Raw genomic sequence first — 24,878 nt, forward strand, 5'->3', positions numbered from 1 at the left:
GGGAAGAAAGCATTCAAGACCTGATACTCATCTGAGGAATGGCAGAAAGTCTGGAGTGACTTTTCTCAAGGTTGGGGGACAAAGAGAATGAGAGGAAAATGAAACAGAGTGTAAACCAAAAATAAAATTCCAAGTCCCCCAACCATCGGAGTGGACCCCTCCTCTCAGTCAAGGGCATTCCAAAGTAAACCTATGAAACTACTTCAGGCCATGAGAGGAAGGGGAGGGTTGGCCATGTCTCATTACCATTAACATCAACGTGGATCTTAAGACTGAAAGAACAGGCCGGGCGCTGTGGCTCTCACTTGTAATCCCAGCACTTTGGGAGGCCGAGGTGGGTGGATCACTTGAGGTCAGGAGTTTGAGACCAGCCTGGCCAACATGGTGAGACCCCATCTCTACTAAAAATACAAAAATTAGCTGGGCGTGGTGATGGGCGCCTGTAATCCCAGCTACTTGGGAGGCTGAGGCACGAGAATCGCTTAAACCCAGGGGATGGAGGTTGCATTGAGCTGAGATTGCGCCACTGCACTCCAACGTGGGCAACAGAGCGAGACTCTATCTCAATTAAAACAACAACAACAACAACAACAACAAAACTTGACAGAACAGACTCTTTAAGTCTGACAAGAAACATCTACAATCTGTTCTTTCTGAAGCCGGCTACTTGGAGGCTTCATCTGCATGATTAAACCTTGGTCTCCACAAGCCCTTATCATAACCCAGAAATTCCTTTCTATCGGTTCCAGGTTTTCAGATAATAACTCAACCAATTGACAATCAGAAAATCTTTGAATCTGCCTATGAACTGGAAGCTCTCCCTCCTACACTCGGCTCCCAGTTGTCCCACCTTTCTGGACCAAACCAACATACATCTTACCTGTATTGATTGATGTTTTATGTCTCCCTAAGATCTATAAAACCAAGCTGTAGCCTGACCACCCTGGGCACATGACATCAGGACCTCCTGAGGCTGTGTCACAGGCATGTCCTTAACTTGGGCAAAATAAATTGTTAAATTGATTGAGACCTGTCTCAGATACTTTTTGGTTTACAAAAAGGAGAACTAAGAAGAAAGTACATTCTTGACCTTGGATTTGCATTCCATTCCCTTGCTTGATTAAATTGGTTTCTCTGTGTTCATTCAAATAAATGACCATTGTAGCCTCTCATATACTCAATAGGGTGGAGAGAGGGGAGGTGCTCACAGATGTCAAGACTCTCTGGGAAGAGACGACATGCAACCGCGGGAGAACCCATGGGCTACTCAGAATGGAACTTATTTGGGAAGATGCTGTTTATTCAGCATCTTCCTGCACAGAGTCCACTCCCCACTGCAGGGGCAGCTACTCCCAGGGCCTACACGGGTTCTGGGCATGCACCTCTGGGACACACATCTCTGGACAAGGTCACTCGGGTGCAGTGAACAGTCCCTGGTCTTTGCTGGCTTTGAGATTTATTTACTTTTATTTTTTATTTTTGAGACAGAATCTCACTATCACCCGGCCTGGAGTGAAGTGGTGCAATCTTGGCTCACTGCAACCTCTGCCTCCCGGGTTCAAGTGATTCTCCTGCCTCAGCCTCCCGAGTAGCTGGGATTACAGGTGCCTGCCACTGCGCCCAGCTAATTTTCTGTATTTTTAGTAAAGACGGGGTTTCACCATGTTTGGCCAGGCTGGTCTCAAACTCCTGACCTCGTGATTCGCCCGCCTCGGCCTCCCAAAGTGCTGGGATTACAGGCATGAGGCACCGCGCCCAGCCTGGCTTTGAGATTTGCTGGCTTATAGCCCCATCTCATTCACTGCCAAATAGACACTTGTTAGTCCAAGCAAGACTGCCAAATCTCCAAGAAGGGGAATTTACAAGTCAAGGGGGCAATGTCCATCTGACATGGTCTTCATCCTCATGTTCCTAGGGGCTACTAAGAACAACACTACTAATAATAGTGATAGCAATAACAATAATGGTGATGACAGCTTTCTTTACTTATGAACTCTCTTCATGTCCCTTCCCAACATTTACCCCCATTCTCACAGGGCTGGAGAGGAAGATGAATGGCCAGGGAGGGGCACTGAGCTCGCAGTTGGGAAAAGGCAGACAAAGAAGGGAAACAGAAAGGTCGTAACGAGCATGGAAGAGAGCTCGCACTCCTCCTCTGTGTGCAGTCTCTTCTGTCGCGGTGTGAAACTGCATTGTTGAGTTTCATCACACCTGTTTCCTGGAGCAGCTCTTGGCTCCTGGCTGCCTTCCTCTCCCGAAATTCTACCACTGCAGGCTTTTAAAATCACTGCAGTCATCATACTCTTCAGGTCAAGAGCCCCATGGACACGTGAAGCACTTACTCACTAGTGTTATAAGCATTTAGTGAAAGCTGCCACCAGCCAAGCGCCCTGCAAGGGCTAAATAGGAGACTCCTTGATTGTACAGGCTAGTGCAAAAGATGAGGACGCTGGTCAGTGGCACAGTGGGAGAAGCGGCTGGCCGTGGTCTGGACAGGCTGCTATGGGACAGAGAGGAAGAGCACCACACCTGCCTTGGTCAAGGGCTTGGCTGACATTAAAGACAATAAATCAGGCTGGGCGCGGTGGCTCACGCCTGTAATCCCAGCACTCTGGGAAGCTGAGGCAGGCAGATCACCTGAGGCAAGGAGTTCGAGACCAGTCTGGCTAACATGGTGAGACCCCATATCTACTAAAAGCACAAAAATTAGCCAGGTGCAGTGGCACATGCCTGTAATCCCAGCTACTCGGGAGGTTGAAGCAGGAGAATCGCTTGAACCCGGGAGGCGGAGGTTGCAGTGAGCCGAGATGGCACTACTGTACTCCAGTCTGAGCAACAGAGCGAGACTGTGTCTAAAAAAAAGAAAAAACAAACAAAAAATGACGATAAATCTGCAGTGTCTCTAATACACCCAGCCACAGCAGCCTAGGCGCAGTGGCTGAACTGACTTAAGACAAGAGCTTTGCAGGCTGAGAGTGCAGACGGATAGGAAGTCAAGAAATTCCAGGTATTGGTGAGGACGGTTGACTTTGTGCTTCCTGGGGTTAGGTTAGAGAGGACTTCAAGAAAAAGAAGGGATGGAGGAACCACAGGCTTAGCGATGACTCCGCACTTTGGAAACGAGGCCACGTGAGAGTCACAAGGGAAGGAGGTGGCGGTCAGATGCGGCCACAGGCATCAAGACCGGGAGCTTGTCAAGCCTTTGGGTGGCCTGATTTGGACCCTCCTCAACCTCAACTCCCCCATTTGCCTGACTGACCCTCCCCCTTATTATTCCTCCCTGCCTCCAGTTCAAATCTCACCCGTCCTTCAAGGCTGAGTGCAAATCCTTCCTCTCTCACTTTCCCCAGCTTTTCTAGCCCACCTGCATCTCTGCTTCCCGCTGCTAGTTATCACTAGTTATCACTCCTAGTGAATAAGTAGTAGTTATCACTACTAGTGAATGGTAGTTATTCACTACTAATTTCAAGTATTCCCTTTTCCTGCCCAGTTACAGTGCAGACTCCTCCAGGGTGGAGACATTTTACTGTTCATGTGTCAAACACAGTGACAGGCACATAAGAGATGCTTAAGAAATATTTAACTCTTGGTCCTGGCTATGCTACTAGTTAGTTGGATGCCTTGGACAAATTATCTAGTCTCTCTAACCCCCATATCTTCATGCATTCAATGGGGCTAATAGTACCAGCAGTGACGTGCACCAGCTGGAAATGCAGAAAACTCCGAGGTGTGTTGTCCTGGATACCAGATGAAGGAAGTGTTTCAGGAAGGAGGGTGAGACCAACTGTGCCAAGTGCTATCAAGAAATGAAGCCTCAGGCCAGGCACGATGGCTCACGCCTGTAATCCCAGAACTTTGGGAGGCAGAGGTGGGCAGATCACTTGAGGCCAGGATTTCGAGACAAGCCTGGCCAACATGGTGAAACCCCGTCTTTACTAAAAATACAAAAATTAGCCTGGCGTGGTGGCAAGCACCTGTAATCCCAGCTACTCAGGAGGCTGAGGTGGGAGGATTGCTTGAACCTGGGAGGTGGAGGCTGCAGTGAGCTGAGATGGAGCCACTGCACTCCAGCCTGGGCAACAGAGTGAGATCCTGTCCCAAACAACAACAACAACAACAGCAACAACAACAACAACAACAACGACAGCCAAGCGTGGTGGCACACACCTGTAATCCCAGCTACTCAGGAGACTGAGGCACAAGAATCGCTTGAACCCAGGAGGCGGATGTTGCAGTGAGCAGAGATCGCGCCACTGCACTCCAGCCTGAATGACAGAGTGAGACTCTGTCTCAAAAAAAAAAAAGAAAAAGAAAAAGAAATGAGGTCTCAGATGTAACAAAGGGAGGGTTGTTGCTGCTTTTATGAGAGCAGTTTGGGTGTTGTGGTGGGGAAGGAAGCTGACTGCAGTGATTAGAGAGAGAATGAGAGACTCTGGAAGAATGCAGGAGCTTACCTTTTAGAGTCCAATTCCAGATGGATTAACCAGATAACAAAATCCATAGCCCATGGGTAGCATTTACAAAGCAACACGGTGATGAGGAAGGGTGAAGGGACACACCACCAACTTGTCGTCTTTGTGTGGAAGACAGCAGAGGAAAGGGGCAGAGCATCTCACAGTGTGGGAACAAGCAAGCCCCAGCACTAACAGGCACTCTAGAAGGCACTGCAGGCCAATGTAAAAACAGCAGCCAAACTGGGAGGGATTTTCTTACTTCAAGTTAAAGACTAAACCAGGCGTGGTGGCTCATGCCTATAATCCCAGCACTTTGAGAGGCCAAGGCGAGTGGATCACGAGGTCAGGAGATCGAGACCATCCTGGCCAACACGGTGAAACCCCGTCTCTACTAAAAATACAAAAAATTAGCTGGGCGTGGTGGCAGGCGCCTGTAGTCCCAGCTACTTGGGAGGCTGAGGCAGGAGAATGGCGTGAACCCGGGAGGTGGAGCTTGCAGTGAGCCGAGATTATGCCACTGCACTCCAGCCTGGGTGACAGAGCAAGACTCTGTCTCAAAAAAAAAAATAAAATAAAAAAATAAAGACTAAAGGGGCTGGAAGAGCTAGACCCTAGGAAATTGACCAGGCTGTCAGGGCATCACGCTGGGAAGACGGTGCTGAGAGTGGGATCAAACTTAAGCAGGATGGAGCCCGACACGGTGGCTCACACCTGTAATCCCAGCACTTTGGGAGGCTGAGGTGGGCAAATCAGTGAGGTTGGGAGTTCGAGACCAGCCTGGCCAACATGGTGAAACCCCGTCTCTACTAAAAATACAAAATAAGCTGGGCGTTGTGGCGTGCACCTGTAGTCACAGCTACTTGGGAGGCTGAGGCAGGAGAATCGTTTGAACCTGGGAGGCAGAAGTTGCAGTGAGCTGAGATCGCATCATTGCACTCCAGCCTGGGTAACACTGTCTCAAGAAAACAAAAAACAAACAAACAAACAAAAAAATGTAAGCAGAGACCAGGGAAGAGAAGGCCCAGATATAGGCGGGGGATGGGGAGAGAGCCAGGAAATCTCAAAACAAATTGTAATACTTTTTTTTTGTTTTGTTTTTTGAAGATGCAAGAGTGTTTTGTTCTGCTGAAAGCATATTTACTGGCAGTCTAAACACAAGAACCTGAACAACTGCTTTTGGAAAGCATAAATAACACACGATCATAATTTTGTAAGATACAGCTCTCAAGATATTTGAACCAATTGTCTGTTTTTTCTGATTGCAAAATGATTCATATGCCATACACTTTGACATAAAATTTCATTTACTAAAAAGATTTCTTCTAATTTACCTTACATTTTGCTATTTTTAAAACAATACTGGGCAAAAATTATGTGCTGTATAAGTGTTAGCTATTATTACTTTAGTATTATCTCTTCCACTAGATAAAAATTTCACTTTTTTAAACTATTGTTTGATGTTGTAGTTATCTATTCATATTATTTTAGGGAGGCATTCTTTAGTGAAGACACGTCAGAAAGGAAAAGTAAAAAACAGCTTACCTGAATTTTAAAACGAACAAAAATCAACTAACTTCTGTACAGAGCATAGTAGCTAATTATCCAGCCTGCACTTTCTAATAGTAATAATATTACTAATAGTAATAATATCATCATAAAAGTGCACAGTGCCCTCACTGGTCAAAGTTCTTTAACTAAAGTAACAGGAACCACTCTGACTTAACCTAAACCCAAAGGAAGAATTTATTATGAAAATATAGTTATGTCATGTGAATCAAAAAAGGGACTGGAACCAGAAATAGACAACTGTCAGGAACTAAGAGCTCCTCTCTCCTTGTAACTCACTTGCTTTATTTTTCTCTTGGGAGACTGACTGTCCTCTGCTTCTCCACCCATATACCGAATAAAGCTACCTCTCTACTTCCAAATTACAAATACAGTTTTAGCTGTTATTTCGTTGCAATGAATAGAATTAGACTATCACCATTTTGCTCCCCCCATTAGAAATGAGTGGACCCAGGTAATAAGCATGAATTCCAACTAATAAATGAGAAAGTAATGATGAAATTAGAATATCACCATTTGTCACCCCCTAGAAATTAATGGATCTAGGCAGTAATCATCAATAGCTCCTAATATCACAAAAAATGAGACAAGCAGACATGCACTCCCAATGAAAGATCACACCACCACCTATTGTCTTGCCCAAAGGATTGAACCTAAGTCTGATCAAGCCTCTGACAATTTGCAGGCAATTTAGAGGACAAAGGAGCGTGTAGTGCTGTACAATGAGTGTGCAATCAGCAAGATCCAGACTGTGGGAAACTACAGATCTAAAGGGATGGGTTCTACAACAGACCAAATGCAAGGAAAAGAAAGGGATGGAGAAGAAAACTACAGATAGAAAAATGAGCAGCACCAAACCTACAATGACTAGGAATGCACTCAAGTGTGCTAAAACTATTAGAAATGCAAGGAAGAGATCATTACAAATGTCAGGTTAGTGGTTGCTTTTGAGGAGAGAGGGGAGGCTATGACTGGGGCAGGTGGGGCTCCTGGGGCTGCTGGAAAACTCTACTTCAAGATCTGAGTGGCAGTGACAACCAGGCTCACCTTAGAGTAACTCCTTGAACTACATATTGCTTTCTCTGACTTTCTGCATCTATGTTTTATTTTTACAATATAAAGATAGGAAAAAAAATGGAAGATGAGAGAGGAGGAAGTGGAGGCAGCAATTCCAGATAACCTTGATGAAGAGTTAAACTATAAAGGGAAGGAGGGCGAGGGGATGGCAGTGAGAGAGGGATGCAGGGTTGAGGGAAAGCTTCATTTTGTTTATTATTTTTAAATTTTTTTGGAGAAAGGGTCTAGCTCTGTCACCCCAGGCTGGAGTGCAGGGGCACGATCATAGCTCACTGCAGCCTTGAACTCCCAGGCTCAAGTGATGCTCTTGCCTCGGCCTTGTGAATAGCTGGAACTACAGGTGTGTGCTAATTTTTAAATGCCATGCCTCGAAGTTTTAAATTTTTTGATAGAGATGGGGTCTTGCTATGTTGTCCAGGGTGTTCTTAAACTCCTGGACCAGGTTTTACATTTCTAGCCTGAGGCATTTTATGCCTCTCTTTGATCCTCTGATAAACTCACCTATGTTACAAAAACCTAGCCAGTTACATTCCCTCAGATGTTGTCCAGCCAAGGTCAGGGTCAGTGGCTATGGTGGCCGACCTCCGAGACGGCCCTCATTCTCCCCACCGCCTGCTCTTCCATACTTGGGTAGACCCCTGTCACACTGCAAGAGGGATGGCCCGAGACTGATGGTATCAACAGAAGCGATACTTGTCACTTCTAAGATTCGTTTATAAAAGATTGTGGCTTCCATCTTGGTCAGTCTCTCTTTCTCTCTCTCTCTCCTTTGACTTGCTGTGGAGGGAGCCAGCTACTAGGTCTTGAAGACGCTTAGCCATCCCTGTAGACAGACCCATGTTGTGAGGAACTGAGGCCTGCTGACAACCATGCGGGTCCTTCAGCAGGGATCCTTCTTTGCCACCACAGAAGACCACAGCCCCGACTAATGTCTCAGCAACAACCTCATGAGAGTCCCTGGGTCCAGGGACCACCCAGGAAAGCTGCTTCTGAACTCCCGACCCACAGAAACTGTGAGAAAATAAATGTTTATTGCTTTAAGTGGCTAACTTTGGGGGTGATTTGTTATGCAACAATAGAGAACTAATATGGTGGCTTTCTAACTTTCTAACCATGACCCACAGAAAGAAATACATTTTATTCAGCATCCCAGTACACCAGCCCATGCACACTTAGAGACACATACACATGTGCACACACACACGCACACATGCTGGCATGCACTCACCCACACACATACACAAATATACATACGAGTATTGCTTCATGAAACAATACTTACTGCTACTACATATATTCTCCTCACTCTGATATTTTCTAGATTATTGTTTGCTATTTCAACATTCCATTTAAAAGAAAGTGAGAACAGCAAGCCACTAAACTAACTTTACAATCCATACACAGGGTGTGGAGCAGCGTGCAGAAGACAGAGAGGAACAAATCGCAATTTCTTGTAGTTTGTCTGTCATCAGTTGACATTGCAGTAGCCATGATCTTAACTGGCTCACCTTCAAAGCCAGTTAGTTTTCTTTTGGAAACTAGCCCCTTCTGTATACAGCAAGTACCAAATGAGTGCTGTATAATCCCTGTCCTTCACTATGATCGGCACCAGGAGACCAGATGACACTATGCATTATTTTTCTCCGTGTAATGTTTCATAAAGTATTTATTTATTTATTTATTTATTATTTAGAGATGGAGTCTTTCTCTGTCACCCAGGCTGGAGTGCAGTGGTGCGATCTTGACTTACTGTGACCTCCGCCTCCTGGGCTCAAGCTATTCTCCTGCCTCAACCTCCTGAGTAACTAGGATTACAGGCATGTGCCATCATGCCCAGCTAATTTTTTTTTTTTTTTTTTTTGAGACGGGGTTTTGCTCTTATTGCCCAGGCTGGAATGTAATGGCGTGATCTCGGATCAACGCAACCTCTGCCCCCCAGGTTCAAGTGATTCTCCTGCCTCAGGCTCCCAAGTAGCTGGGATTACAGGCATGCACCACCACACCCAGCTAATTTTGTATTTTTAGTATAGACGGGGTTTCTCCATGTTGGTCAGGCTGGTCTTGAACTCCTGACCTCAGGTGATCTACCCACTTTGGCCTCCCAAAATGCTAGGATTACAGGCATTAGCCACTGCGTCCAGTCTTCATAAAGTATTTTAGTCATACAAAATTTAGAATAATATGATGAAAATATCTGTATTCATATTCTGACTGAAAAATAAAACATTAGAAACACAAATGCAGCTCTTGTGCTGCAGTCTGAATGTTTATGTCCCCTCCCAAATTCATATACTGAAATCCTAACTCCCAAGGTGATGGCATTGGGAGTGAGGCCACCAGGAGGTGACTAGGTCATGAAAGGGGGGCCCTAATGAATGGCCTTAGTGGTGCCCTTATAATAGCGTCCCCAAAGAGACCTCTTGCCCTTTCTACCATATAAGGACTTTGCAGAAAGATGTCTGGCCGTCTGTGAACTAGGAAGTGAGCCTTCGCCAGACACTCAACTTGTCAGCATGTCAATCTCAGATTTTCCAGCCTTCAGAACTATGAGAAACAAGTTTCTGTTGTTTATAAACTCCCAGTCTATGGTATTTTTCCAGAGCAGCCCCAAAGAGACTAAGACACACCATGTATCCCTCCTCAATCCCAATTCCCTCTCTCCCATTATAGAGGTAACCTCTGCCCTGAACTTTTCACTTCTCATCCATTATGCATGTTGTAGCTTTCTTATGTATGTACATAACATAACACATGTAGGTATATTTTCACATAGGCTTATGTTTTATACACATGGGGCCATGCTATACATATCCTTTTATAATTTCTTTTGCTCAACATTACATTTTTGAGACTTACCCCTGAACTCTAGGTCATTCATTTTAACTGCTTTATGTCATTTCATTGTATGGATTATACCAACAGTCATCTGTTTGTTCCTCTTGTTTGCAGTCATTTATATTTTTTTCTATTACAAACAATACTCAATGAACATTCTTACACATTTCTAGTGCACACTCTCTCCAGTATATAACCAACTGTTAAACTTCTTAAGGGAACGAGATCCAATATGGAAACAATCCTGGCAAGCAGCCCTTGCTGGTTTTAACTTTGTCCCATGTTTAGATTCCAGCCTACACGCCTGGATCTGTTTCTGTTTAGTCAACAGAGTTTTCAAGAGGGGACAAAAAGTCAGGTTAAAAAGACAAAAAAACAAAATTGGAAACATCTGCTTCTCTTTAAACTGGAGATGTGAAGCAAGCCTGAGGAAATAATGAATATTAGTCATTTTTAATAGTAGCTGGAACGTCTTGACTCAAATGATCACAAACTCTTCTCTATGTAATCTGCCCATTAAAATCTATGAGTAGTGGTATTTGTTCCCATAATTTCAGGAACAAAAGGTTGCCTGGCCTGAGTTTATTGAAGCCAGGAGTCAGCAACTTTTTCTGTCAAGAGCCCACGTAGTAGGCTATTTATACTTTTTTTTTTTTTTTTTTGGGGGGACAGAATCTCACTCTGTCACCCAGGCTGGGGTGTAGTGTGATGTTGGCTCACTGCAGCCTTGATCTCCCTGGCTCAATCTTCCCACCTCAGCCCCCCGAGGAGCTAGGACTACAGGTGTGACACACCACACCCAGCTAATTTTTGTATTTTTTGTAGAAACAGGGTCTAGCTATGTTGCCCAGGCTTGTCTCTCAAATTCCTGGACTCAAGTTATCTGTCCACCTCGACCTCCCAAAATGCTAGGATTACAGGTGAGAGCCATGGCACCCAGACTATTTATGCTTTTTAGGCTTTGCAGAGCTTACAGTCTCTATCACAACTACTGAACTCGGCCTTCGTAACATGAAAGCAGCCATAGACTATACATAAGCATGGCTGTGTTCCAATAAAACTTTATTTACAAAAACAGACAGCCAGATTTGGCCCATGGGCCGTAGTTTGCTAAGCCCCATTTTAAGCAGAAGAAAATAATTTAGACTAACAATATGTGCTACTATACATCAAAATTTAAATCTTAATCTGATATTTTCTCTTTTTTGATAGACAACTACTCTAAAAACTGGTTTTAGTGAGAGTGAAGATAAACAAATATTTTCAAATGCTGTTGTAGGAATGGAGCTGGTGCATTCATTTATTTCTTCAACAGCTATAAATAGCTGTGAGCCCCACCATACACCAAACACTCCACTGGGTGCTGGAAACATACAAAAAAATAAAGTATACCTGCACCACCCTCAATGAGCTCACAGGTCCTCAATGTGCTCACGGGCTAGTGAAGGGGATGGTTATTTAAACAGTTTTTAACTGCTTAAAAAGCGATGAGATGAAAATGTTTACTTATCTCTAATTGAAAACATTTATAGTGGCATGAATATATCTGACCAACAACAGCAGCAGTAATTAAAAATAAATAACACAACTGGTTAACTCCAGTCTAAGGTGTCAAATATATTCTTTTTTTTTCTTTTATTTTTGAGGCAGTCCCACTCTGTCACCCAGGATGGACTATAGTGGCTCAGTTGTAGCTCACTGCAACCTCTGCCTCCCAGGTTCAAGCGATTCTCATGCCTCAGCCTCCGGAGTAGCTGGGATTACAGGCACATGCCACTACGCCTGACTAATTTTTGTATTTTTAGTAGAGAGGGGGTTTCGCCATGTTGGCCAGACTCATCTCGAACTCCTGACGTCAAGTGATCCACCTCAGCCTCCTAAAGTACTGGGATTACAGGCAATGTTCCCACGTGATGTTCTACTGTTTCAAAGAATGCTCTACGTTGCAGTCCATGCTCTGATCTCCCACCTCAACCACCCTTAGAACTCTCCATGGAGCCTCCTACTTTCCCACCTCACCTTCTCTCCCAGGGCCATGTGCTCTGGATTCATGGATAGGGCAATGGGCTACCGACTCCAGATGTCCCACCACCTTACCTCCGGGCATGCAACGGAAGCCGTCTCCCTGATAACCAGGTTTGCACTGGCACGTGAAAGAGCCTGGAGTGTTGTAGCAGAAGGCGTCAGGGTGACATCGGCTTGGCTGGCATTCATCCACATCTGTAAAACAGCCACCAGGCCCAGGGACAATGAGATTTCTTCTGGAATTCGTAGTTTACCCAATAATTTAAGCCACTTACTCGTATCTATGGGAACCTGCTTCTGATCTGGGAACGGTAATTCAAAACTCACTAAACATTAACTATCAAGTCGCTAACTCCCCAATTTCTATCTGTTTCACTTACAAATGTGTTTCACTTTGGCAACAATGTTTTCATGAAAAATGTTTTTGGCCAGGCACCGTGGCTGACCCCTGTAATCCCAGCACTTTGGGAGGCAGAGGTGGGCAGATCACCTGAGGTCAGGAGCTCGAGACCAGCCTGGCCAACATGGTGAAACCCTGTTTCTACTAAAAATACAAAAAATTAGCTGGGTATGGAGATGTGTGCCTGTAATCCCAGCTTCTCTGGAGGCTGAGGCAGGAGAATTGCTTGAACCCGGGAGGCGGAGGTTGCAGTGAGCTGAAATCACGCTGATGCACTCCAGCCTGGGCAACAAGAGCAAAATGCCATCTCAAAAAAAAAAAAAAAAGAAAGAAAAAAAGAAAAACAAAAAGAAAGAATGTTTTCATCAACCTTACAACAGAGGAAAAGATAGGATCTATTTGTATTATAAAATTATCCCTTCTGTCATAAATGAGAGCTCTAAAACTGTCTGAGTGTTTACTAACAGATTATTAACTGCTTGACAGAAAACCCTCAGTGAAAAGAAAACATTCACATGTTTAGTAATAAAGAGAAAGTATCTCAGAAATTCTGTCTTAGTTGGGACTTCTTAGAAATACTCTATGGTATAATGTTAAGTAATTGTACAAACCAAGAGACTCAGGGTACTCTATTGATGGGCTATCTTACCTAAAATTACCTGTAAGAGCACCCTGGCAGCCAAGAAGCTCAAGTCTGAAGGATTCTATTGAGTCATTTATTCTTTGACTCCGCAATCATTTATTCAATCAGAGAACTTTGCTTTTTTGAAGGAGAAGGTTAGAAAAAGCCAGTTGAATGACTATATATTAATATATCTTATTAAATAAAAGGATAGACTTTAAGCTCCATGCATGACCTCCATGTAAAAGGACAGTTTGTCTCTTCATGAAAGACAGAAAATATCCCCGGTTCCTAGCAGAGAGCAGGTGTCTAATTGTCACCTGAATGAACTAGTCACCTAGAACAAAACAGTCACCAATGAGAATAGCCCCCAAAAGAAAATACATAGCTCAGACTACTAGAGAGATATAAAAAGCAACGCATTTACTCAGTGGAGATGACAGAAGAATTCTTTCTTCTATTTGGGAGTGAGTTGGTGATTGGCAGATGACAGGTACCACCTAGGAAACTTTCTCAGGTTACACGCAGGGGAAGATCAGAGCAACCACACACCTTCGCAGGCTTGGCCATCCCCAGAAAAGCCTGGCAAACAGGAACAGGTGTAGGAGGAGCCTCCTGTGTAGATACACCGGGCCCGCTGGGGTATGTCGCAGTTATGAAGGCCAGTTTCACAGTAGTTGATGGGGCGCTGGTCCATGACAGCTTCAGAACAAAAGGTTGATGCTCAGTCTTAGGAAGTAAGTCCCCTGAGCAGGCCACATGCCCCTCCCAGCTCTATAAAGAGGGACCATGCCTGGACCCTAGACCTCTGGGCATGTCCACAGCTTCACCCGCACCCCACTCCTCACTGGGCTGGTACCACTGCCTTCACCATTTCCTCCCACCTGGGTTCTGCCTCTGATGGGTCTTGGCTGACTGACACCACGGTTTGTCATTCCACCTGGCTTGACTCTGGACCCCCAGTTTCACTCTGGGGGTCTGTCTCAGGCCACTCTCCAAACTAGATCCCCATCACAGGTCCCCAGGACCCAACTTTCCCTTCATCTGGATGCAGATGCCACACTTCTGATGGGAACTCTGTTGAGACTGCTTGGAGGAAAGGAGCTGAGACTTCCACGTGGTGTCTTCAGCCTTGGCCCAACCTGTACAGGTGGAACATTCACTACAAATGCCCAAGTCAGTCACCCACTTGCCACCAAGGAAGGACAAATAAATGTTTCTAAGGCAGGGAGATAGGTATGGTTGGAAGACTGTGAGCTTTTGGAGTAGGCAGCCTTGGTATATACCAGGTACCATGGGTCAACCACATGGCCTTAGATAAACTGCCTTATGTTCTTCCCCCCACCCCCCCAACTCTCTCTCTCTCTCTCTTTCTCTGTCTGTCTGCACTTAAGGTAGGACAAACTGAAATCAATCTTAGGAAGACTCATGGAGGAGAAACATGAGTCCTCCTTCATCTGGGATAATCCAACTACCCAAAGCCTGCTGGGAGGGAATGATTTGTGTTCTGACATTGTGAGGACGGGACTCTGTCCTGGCTCTGAGTTCTTTTAGAAAATCAGAAGCAAAATGCAATGGTGCCTTAGGAACCCCAGAGTAACTGAACCAGCTGAAAATCACCCTGTAGACCTCAACCTTTGCCTTCCATCTTGAGGCAACAGCACAAGATGGGGCATTATCAGCTAGCCTCTGTGACACTCACCTACTCCTCAGCCCTCCTTCCATGAGTTCTATCATCAGGACCCTTAAGAGAATCACAGTCCCATCTACTGGCCTCTCTGTGCTTGGCATACTGGAAGTTAACTGCTACAGCTTTTTGCCTAAGCCTGGGCCCTGCTCTTGCCTCCAGAGAAGAGCTGATGCGTGCCATCATGCCCTGCACCAAGATGCCCAGGGGAGGTGAAGTAGGACCTCAAGTTCACCACACTCCATATGCCAGCCCAGTGTCACAGGGCTCTGTCCATTCAGAGGGGTGTCTACATCTTCACATCAAGGTGACTTATGGGCAAGCTGAGGCCCACCTTTCCTTCACAAAAACATGTTTTGCACATTTCAATTAACTGCAAAAGTTGGTTCCCAGTGGAAAAGAGAGTCATGAGTTTACAGAAAATGCCACAGATGGAAGTCCACAAACATCCCTTCCCCGATAATGGATACCAGTCCTCATGAAAAGAGAATTCCCCCTGGCCAGCCCACATGCCCTGCCTGTGCCCCCAGCCCCTCGCAGTTGGCAGAGCACACCTTGCCCCGTTTATTTCTTCACCTTGCCCCATTCTGACCTGCAGGGTAACCTTCCCAGCGCAGGCTTCCGACCTAGAACACTGTTTCAACAAGGAATTCCAAGAGAGATGGAATGACCACTCAATTACTCAGTGACAAGCCAGAGTTATTTCTTTGAATGCGTGCAGGCAGACTTGGTTCACAGTGAGCCTTCTCTCTACACAGTGAGTCTCAAAGGAGCCAATTAAAAGGGGTGAAGATGTTCTCCCTCAAATATGTAGGCCGGGCGTGGTGGCTTACACCTGTAATCCCAGCACTTTGGGAGGCCAAGGCAGGCAGATCACCTGATGACAGGAGTTCGAGACCAGCCTGGCCAACATGGTGAAACCCTGTCTCTACTAAAAATACAAAAATTAGCTGGGAGTGGTGGTGCATGCCTGTAATTCCAGCTACTTGGGAGGCTGAGGCAGGAGAATCGCTTGAACCCAGGAGGCAGAGGTTGCAGTGAGCCAAGATCATGCCATTGCACTCCAGCCTGGGCGACAAGAGCAAAACTCTGTCTCAAAAAAAAAAAAAAAAAAGGGAGGCTAAAGGTCAGGGGAGAGGACAAGAACCTGCCCGCAGCTGGCCTGTGTCCTCCTTGACAGCTCCTGAGGCACCTCCAAGAGCTCCATGGGTCACAGGAAACCAATGATCCAGTTTAATCACCTCATTTTACAGACGAGGAACTGAGCCCGAGAGAGGCTGTCTTCCTCAAAAGTAAATGTCTGAAGCAGACATTTGCCCAGCACCTGTCTTGTACCCCACCCTACCCTACCCCTTCAGTGAGTGTGGACATCAGGAATGACTGGATCCGGAAACCCAGGTCACCATGCTCCACACAGGTGTCCCAGGGTGGATCTCAGTTACTGTGCACATCATCACCCAAGGGATCAAGTATCCACTGCTCAAGCTTGAGCTGAAGTGTAATGTAAATGGTATGGCCGTTAAAATTAAACTTTTGAATCTCCTTAGCCTCAAAAAGCAAAGAAAGAAATCAGGCCAAATACATAGAAACTGATGTTCTCTACTGAGGAAAAAAAAAAAAAGAAGTAACTTTAGCAGAGTGAAAATCTCAACTGTGCAGAGGGGACTGGCCTCCCTGAGCTCACAGATGTTTGGGTCACACTCAAAATATGAGAACTGCCTGTTCCCTCCCACCCTCAAGACACCACCTCACCCCAGGACCTTGGCTGCCTTACCCAAGCTTTGAGACAGAGCAAAAAGAAAACATTCTAGGGTTTAGTGAACAGTGAGGAAGAGGCAAGAAGATGGTTTGCTGACATGGTACAAGAGGAATCTGTTTTAAATTGGGAAGACATGTTGAGTTCAGATGCCCGTTTGACGTGGCACCCTCCAGACCTGGGAACAAGAATCTTGAATGACCAGGTCAAAGTGCAGCAGGAGGAAAAAGAGGAAGAATTTAAACAATCTGGCTGTTTGTGGCTGGCCCATCCTCATCATCACCAAAATCATCATTCAGCAACAGCATAATTAGCCTAATTAATAGCTGCAACTTACTTCAATAAGGCTAAGAAATTATGCTGCTGCTCGTGGTTGGTAAAATTAAAATCCATAAATAGAATGACCCCAGTTGGAATTTTAGGTGTAACTCAGGTAGAATTCAATCTAAGATAGGTAGTGATACAAAAGTACCTATAAGGTGGGCCCTCAATATGAACCCCAAGGCTACTAATTACTCGAAGAAACATGTCTAATAGCTTTATAGTTCTTAAAACCATAATGAAAATGATTAAAAGAAGTTTATAAGAGGCAAATGTAATGCAAAAGCTGGCAACAGGTGAGGCGATGGTATTACTAGTGTAGGCAATAATGTTGCTTACTCATTATACTTGTGACTCTCCAGATAGTTGGAGGGCAGGGGCTAAGTCTGATTCATCTTTATAAATTGCCCTTCCCGGCACCTTCCAACTTGACCAGACTCATTTTACCTGGGACCAGACCTTTTGCACAAGAGCTAATGCACACCATGTGAATAATGTTTTGAAAAGTTACCTGGAGAACTTACCCACACACGTTCCCTCATCTGAAAACTGGTAGCCCTCCACACACTCGCAGCGGAAGGTTCCTGGGTGATTATTGCAGATTGCGTGGCTCCCACACACTGAGGGTTGTTCTGAACATTCATCAATATCTGCAGCAAAATTTTTTTTAATGCAGGCTTTTTTTAAACCTCTTCAAACATTACTGACTATAATAAAATAGCATTTTCACCTAAGAATAGATCAATTTTAGAACAAAATATTCTTTTTTATTTCTGAGATGGAGTCTTGCTCTGTCACCCAGAGCTGGGGTGCAATGGCATGATCTCGGTTCACTGCAACCTCTGCCTCCAGGGTTCAAGTGATTCTCCTGCCTCAGCCTCCCCAGTAACTGGGATTACAGGTGTGCGCCACCACGCCTGGCCAATTTTTGTATTTTTAGTACAGACGAGGTTTCGGCATGTTGGCCAGACTGGTCTCAAACTCCTGACCTCGTGATCCACCCGCCTCGGCCTCCCAAAGTGCTGAGATTACAGGCGTGAGCCACTGCCCCAGCCTAAAATAAATTTTCTATGTATCAAAAATAGTGTTAAACACAATTTTTGTCTGTGCATAACTGGAGAGAGTGATCCCCACGCCCTTCTCTTAAGGAAACGTGTGCTTCCCCCACCTCTCCTGGAGTTAATTGCTGAGCCTGGGTTCCCTGAACATGAGTCTGTCCCATTAGATTGCCAAATACATGTTACAAGGACACAGAGACACATCTCTGGACTCTGAATACTGACAGTCTCTGAATATTAAATACTAAACTTGGGAGTATATTTAAATATGCTATTATTTGAAAATATTACTTTCTCCATTACTGTTACAAAGGAAAGTTGGACAATTTACAGCTTAATTGTGAATTTTTGAATATTATGTAGGACTTAATGGACTAAAAGGGAAGTCATTCACTCATGAGATTGTAAATGAACAAAAAGAGTGATGTCCTTTTATATGACAATACTACAGCCACCATCATGGGGTAATGTGGAGCAAACAAACATAGGCTTTGGAGTTGGACATAGCTAGGTTCAAATCCTGCTTCCTTTAGCTACTAACTTGTGTGGTCTTGGGCAAGTTATCCAACTACTCAGCCTCAGTTCCCCCTTTGGTAAATAAGTATACTACTACTCATCTTGAGGGTACTTCTGCAGATTACGGAAAATGGATGGAGGCCAGAGAAGCATCCAGCAATGTTCCAGACACCCAGCTATGATTATACTAACTAGAGATTCATCCAACACCGCAGCCATGGTGATGAATTCGGCTAACTCTGGGAACACGCCCCTCAGATGGCCGCCAGGCTTTGGGGGCCAGGCTATGGCTACCACTTGTGTAAGGCTGGTGGGCCCAGGCAAGAAACTCAGCTAACCTGTCATTCCCCCTGGTTATGTGGCCACTGATGGGTTGAAATGAACAGTTACACAAGGTCCTTCCCACGTCAACCTCATACTCAGAGTGTAGACAGCTACTTCTGGCATTTCTAAAACCCTGAAATGTGCATGAGGAGGGCCTCCCAAAGTGCTGGGATTACAGGCGTGAGCCACAGCCCCTAGCCTAAAACAAATTTAGACATGTTTTAGACCTAAAACAAATAAGACACGTTTCTCATAGTGGCCGAGACCACACAACTCTTCTCCCCCTCATAAATCTCATGCTTTCATATGAATCTTTGACACGTGGGAGTCAAAGCCTCCTATGTCCACCTCCCATGTCCAGTCTAGCCAGGCCTTTGCTGGTGAGACAAACGTCCTACTGGCCTATTGGTCAACGTTGCACAAGACAAGCATTGTTGCCACATCAGCCCCATAGTTTGTCCTGTACCCAGGCAAATACCCAAACCAAATGCTATTCAACTTTTAGAGATTATACTGATATGTGTGTGTTCTGTGACGTGTTTAAGACACAAGGTCTCAGGACTGAACCAGGCACAGCTGGAAGGTTCTGGAACAAAGCCCCTCCCAAAGCAGGCTGTTATGCAAGCTGGAGCTGGGGAGGCTGTGGGGGAGGAGTGCACCCAGCACGTTTGGACTTCACAGCTCCATCCATCAGCTGCCGCTGCAACATGGGAGAAAAAAGGGGCTTCCTGTATCCACTGCCTCTGTGCTGCAACTCTCAGATGACACTCCCAGCACAGATGTCTGGAAACATTGTACACATTGCAGGGCTCAGTGACTTAGACTGCATTGCCAAAGCACGAGAGCACAGAGCAGCAGTTTTCAATCAAGAAGACAGCAAAATCACAGGGGATCTTCTTCAAGCTCTGTTCCTCCCTGGGAACATTTACGCAAGGGGAAGCTGTGTTTTGAAAAAAGCTTCTATGTGATCAGGCTCTTCTCTCTCGCCCTACCTGAAAAGCTATTGACAAATAGGACCTCAGGGCTGCTGGGATGACGGAGGGAATGGTTCCCTAGCACAACCTCCGCCTCCATGCCGGCTTACACATACACGCCAGACTAGACAACACCCTTTCTTAAGGGACAAGACCCTAGCAATTTCCGAGCTAACAGTCCACGGTCTTTGCAGTTTGGAAATTCTTCCTAATGTATAATTTAAATCTTCCCTTCTAGGACCAGGCACGGTGGCTCAGGCATGTAACCCCAGCACTCGGGGAGGCTGAGGCAGGCAGATCACCTGAGGTTAGGAGTTCGAGACCAGCCTGACCAACATGGTGAAACCCCATCTCTACTAAAAATACAAAAATTAGCCAGGTGGCATGTGCCTGTAATCCCAGCAACCCGAGAGGCTGAGGCAGAGACTTGCTTGAACCCAGGGGGCGGAGGTTGTAATGAGCCGAAATTGTGCCATTGCACTCCTGCCTGGGTGACAGAGCAAGATTCTGTCTTAAAAGAAAAAAAAAAAAAACTTCTTTTCTATGAATTGAAGCCAGGTCCTTAACCCTTTCTTCAGTGGAAATTGTAAACTGGCAATAACTGTCTCTCATAACATACCATGGTATCTGCTAGAAAATGATGATTCTTATTATTTAACATCTGGTCAACCTCTTCTCTGGAAAGAGATTTCCTTTCACAGGACCACTTTCTAACTCAGTAGGAAAATCCTGGATCATTCTTGTCATTGCTGCCTCCTTTTCGACTTTTTTCAGTGGCTACTTTTCACATATTTTCAACAACTCTAAGTTTCTCCAATTTTTCCCTTTTATAAAGGCCAGGCTCTTAGAGGAGAAGAGTCTCATTACCAATTTGCTAAATGCCTTCTACATACTCAGCGATTACTCAATGAGAGATGAGCCAAAACTATCTCTATGGGCTCTAAACTGAGAAACAGTGGGAGCCATCCTGCCATGGACCAGAGTGAATCACAGAGCTCTGTGAAATCCTCTCCAAATTACTGTGGAGGTTCACTGTGCGACATCTCACCAAAATCACCCTTGTTTGGGGTGTCATATACCATTATATCAGCGCTGCACACACTGAGTCACAAAGGCTCATCCTCATTCTCCTCTAACGCACTTCCCAAGTCAAAATAACACATGAAGTGATCTGCTTAATGCAATTTCCTATTTTAAGCCTCATGTCTCGATGCATTAACACTTTAAGGCATGTTCTAGTGACCCAGAACAATAAGTGTCCTGACTAGGAATACCCGCATTCCACGGAGGTAATAAGTCAGAACAACCACTCACCACAGGACAAAAGCAAGTCTACATGTGACCACCTGTCTTCCTGGACGAGGATATCGGGGGATTTTCTAGGATGGTGCAGATTACATAAAGGATGGCTGGTTGTGCTTTCTGAAGTGAAGCACTCCCACCGTGGCAAGCTCAGGCACCAAGAGCAGAATTAGCCACGAGGTCACAGTTCAACAGCAGCAGACTGGGTTACTTCCACACTTTATTACTATCCAGGAGGCTTATGAAGTTGAAGCACGGCTGCTTAATGAGGAGGCGTGGATCGGTGAAGGAGTCCCATCCCCACACACCAGCCGTCTCACAGCCTGGGAGGGCTCCCGTTCACACACACACACAGCATCATGCTGCTTTGAACTGGCTGGAGCCAATTCAGCCATTCAAGGCTGTCAGGCTCTTTGCAGGAAATACTGGGAAACGGATGATTGTAGGTGAGTAGGCACTATGTCCCCTTCCTAGTGATACATTACCAGGAAGGTGAGTCTCAGACTGAATTCTACCACATATACAAAGCTATCAGCAAGCTGGCCAAACATACAGCCTGCACTATGCGCACAAGTTCCCGCCCTCCAGTATTTCAGACACCCTGACAGGCACCTTGCCTGAAAGGTTCACTATGAAGCCAACACCGCAAGGCCCTGACAGCAGGATCTTCTAACCTTCATGTTACATCAGCACACCAAATCTGCCATTAGCTGCGGCTGCTGGATTCCAGACCTCAGGCATGATTCCCAAATTCTGAGACTGCTGGGCTTGCCAGATTCTTATACCTCGGTCAAGCAGGGGTAGAGGGAGCTGTTCATTTTTCTGGCCAACTATATGTGAACACACTGTTCATCCCACCAGGAAGCTTACTGCTAGCATTCCTCGTGCTCATTAGTGAGCCCTCTCACTAATTGCAGACTTAAATAGCACTGCTTGAAACACTTGGCATTCTTGCCCTTAGTAGTGGACTGACTTCCCCTTGGCAGTAGATTACAATTTAGTAACAAACAAATATCAAGCTGCCTACATGAAAGTATTTGAACTTAAGTTATAAATAATAAAATAACTGCAACTAGAAGATGGAGCAATACGGATGCTTGAGTCAGAGACTTGTGTTCAAATACCATTTGTCATGGCTCACTTTAATAAGCCTCAGTTTTCTCGTCTACAAGAAAAGAGGGTTGCGAGGCCAAGGCAAGTGGATCGCTTGAGCCCAGGAGTTTGAGACCAGCCTGGGCAACATGGAAAAACCCCATCTCTACAAAAAATACAAAATTAGCCAGGCATGGTGGCACACCTGTAGTCCCAGCTATTTGGGAGGCTGAGGTGGGAGGATCACCTGAGCCCAGGAGGTTGAGGCTGGAGTGAGCCAACATCGTGCCACTGCACTTCAGCCTGGGCAACAGAGTGAGACCCTGTCTCAGAAACAATACAAATAAAATAAAATAAATAAATAAATAGAAGAATGAAACTCACAGCCATTAGGATGGCCCCTATTTTTTTTTTTGGAGACGGAGTCTCACTCTGTCACCCAGGCTGGAATGCAGTGGTGTGATCTCGGCTCACTGAAATCTCTGCCTCCCAGGCTCAAGCAATTCTCCTGCCTCAGCCTCCCAAGTAGCTGGGACTACAGACACCTGCCACCACGCCCGGCTAATTTTTGCATTTTAGTAGAGATGGGGTTTCACCATGTTGGCCAGGCTGGTCTCAAACTCCTGACCTCATGATCCATCCACCTCGGCCTCCCAAAGTGCTGGGATTACAGGTGTGAGCCACCACGCCTGGCCTCCTATTTTAAAAAACACAGAAAACAAGTGTTTTCAAGGAGATGGAGAAATTGAAATGCTTGTGCACTGTAGGTGGGAACATAAAATGTTGCAGCCACTATGGAAAACATCGTGGTGGTTCCTCAAAAAATTAAAGATGGAAAGGCTAGGCATGGCAGCTCATGCCTGTAATCCCAGCACTTTGGGAGGCTGAGGCAGGTGCATCACTTGAGGTCAGGAGTTCCAGACCAGCCTGGCCAACATGGTGAAAGCCCTCTTTACTAAAAATACAAAAATTAGCCTGGCATGGTGGTAAGCACCTGTAGTCCCAGCTACTCAAGAGACAAGTAGGTGAATCACTTGAGCCCAGGAGGCAGAGGCTGCAGTGAGCCAAGATCACGCCACTGCACTCCAGCCTGAGTGACAGAGCAAGACGCCATCTCAAAAAGAAAAAAAAAATTAAAGATAGAATTATCATATGATTCAGCAATCCCACTTTTGAATATATACCCAAAAGAACAGAAAGCAGGAACTTCAATAGATATTTGCACACCCACGTTCATAACAGCATTATTTGCAATAGCCAGAGGGTGGAAGCAACCCATGCGTCCACTGATGGATGGATAAACAAAATGTGATATGTACATGCAATGGAATATTATCTAACCTTAAAAAGGAAAAAAAATTCTGACACATGTGACAACATAGGTGAGGCTTGAGGACACTGTGCTATGTGAAATAAGCCAATCACAGAAGAACAAATACAATATGATTCCACATATGCAATCGTTAGAATAATCAAATGCATACAGACAGGAAGTGGAATGGTGATTGCCAAGGACTGAAGGAAGGGGGAAATGGGAGCTGTTGTTTAATGGGTACAGAGTCCGTTTTGCAAGCTGGAGAGTTCTGGAGATGGACAGTGGTGATGGTTACACAATAAAATGAATGCATGCAATGCCACTGAACCGTACACTTAAAAAGTGTTAAAATGGTATATTTTATGTTATGTATATTTTACCGCAATCAAACAATTTAAAAAAAAAAAATTTTTTTTTTTTTAAATCCATCTCGTTAGGTTGTTGGAGAATTAAATGAGATGATGTTTGTGAAGCACTTAGTTCAAACAGCGCCTGGGTAAATTATAGCTATCGTTATATTACTGGTGTTATCATTAACAGCTGTGACTTACACCTCCCTTTAAACCTGTGCATTCTTAAGACGGAGTGGAGTGTGGCCTTAGGAATCCTACTCTGCTGCTTAATCAGACGAAAGAATGGGCCAGTACTCCCGAGTTTACCCATGGGAGCAGTGAATGTGAAGCATAAATAATTCAGGCCTGGCATGTCCACCAGTATTTATCTCATCCATGCTTCCTTGCTGCACCCAGTTCTCTGGTTTACAGAACCTGGATGCCTCCTCCTTGCCTGATTTCCCAGCCCCAACAAGTCAGAATCAAAGGCTGTACCATAGCAGGTCCGCCCGTCTCCTCGGAAGCCAATGGAGCACTCGCAGGTGAACTGTGTCCTGGGACCAGGGCGACAGGCCGCGTTGGTGTCACACCCATGAGTGCCGATGTAGCAGGGATTCTGAAGAGCATCAGGGGAGCCTTCTGTGAGGACAGAGACATTGGAACCAAGTGAGTCTCCAGGAGCTCTTGCAGGTTTCCTCCTTCCACAGAAAGTCAACCACAACTGGTGAGCAAGAAGGTGATCACAGAAGAGCAGAGTGGAATGGGACACCAGCCCATTCCTGTGTTGCCCTGGGGCAGGACCAGCATGGCCCCCTCCCTGTTTTTGTAAATAAAGCTTTATTAGCAACCAGCAACATCCATTTGTTTATGTATGGTCTGTGGCTGCATTTGTGCTACCACAGCAGAGCTGACATGTCGTGATAGAGACTGTATAGCCAGCAAAACCTAAAATATCTACTATGTGGTCCTTCACCAAAAATGCACTGACTCCTGATGCCTGGAGCCACAGTTGCTATAGGAGGGAGAACGCCTATCTTCTTTCTGCTTCATAAAGTTAAAGTGAGGACAAATTAATTAGCTGGAGAAATGATTTGGATATGGAGGAAGAATCAAAGACAACTGAAAAAAGGGAAAGATTTTAAGGCCCAGACAAGACCCCAATTACACAGGACCCCTGAGGCTTAAAGATATGGACAAACGTGAAGTCTGACACTGGTATGTC

At 45.4% G+C, this 24,878-nt stretch overlaps 1 protein-coding gene across 1 annotated transcript in view; it reads right to left on the bottom strand.

Annotated features, from left to right (window-relative positions):
• The window catches only part of NID1 (nidogen 1), an 89,956-nt gene that overhangs the window by 24,258 nt on the left and 40,820 nt on the right, over positions 1-24,878 (bottom strand). The window contains exons 9-12 of the mRNA XM_055234454.2: positions 24,152-24,295; positions 17,268-17,393; positions 13,532-13,681; positions 12,030-12,152 (exon numbers count right to left, since the gene is read on the bottom strand). Coding sequence (XP_055090429.1) covers positions 12,030-12,152; positions 13,532-13,681; positions 17,268-17,393; positions 24,152-24,295 — 543 coding nt within the window. The remainder of the gene's footprint in view (positions 1-12,029; positions 12,153-13,531; positions 13,682-17,267; positions 17,394-24,151; positions 24,296-24,878) is intronic.

This window comes from Symphalangus syndactylus, chromosome 19 (assembly GCF_028878055.3).
Source record: "Symphalangus syndactylus isolate Jambi chromosome 19, NHGRI_mSymSyn1-v2.1_pri, whole genome shotgun sequence".
NCBI classification, from domain to species: domain Eukaryota; kingdom Metazoa; phylum Chordata; class Mammalia; order Primates; family Hylobatidae; genus Symphalangus; species Symphalangus syndactylus.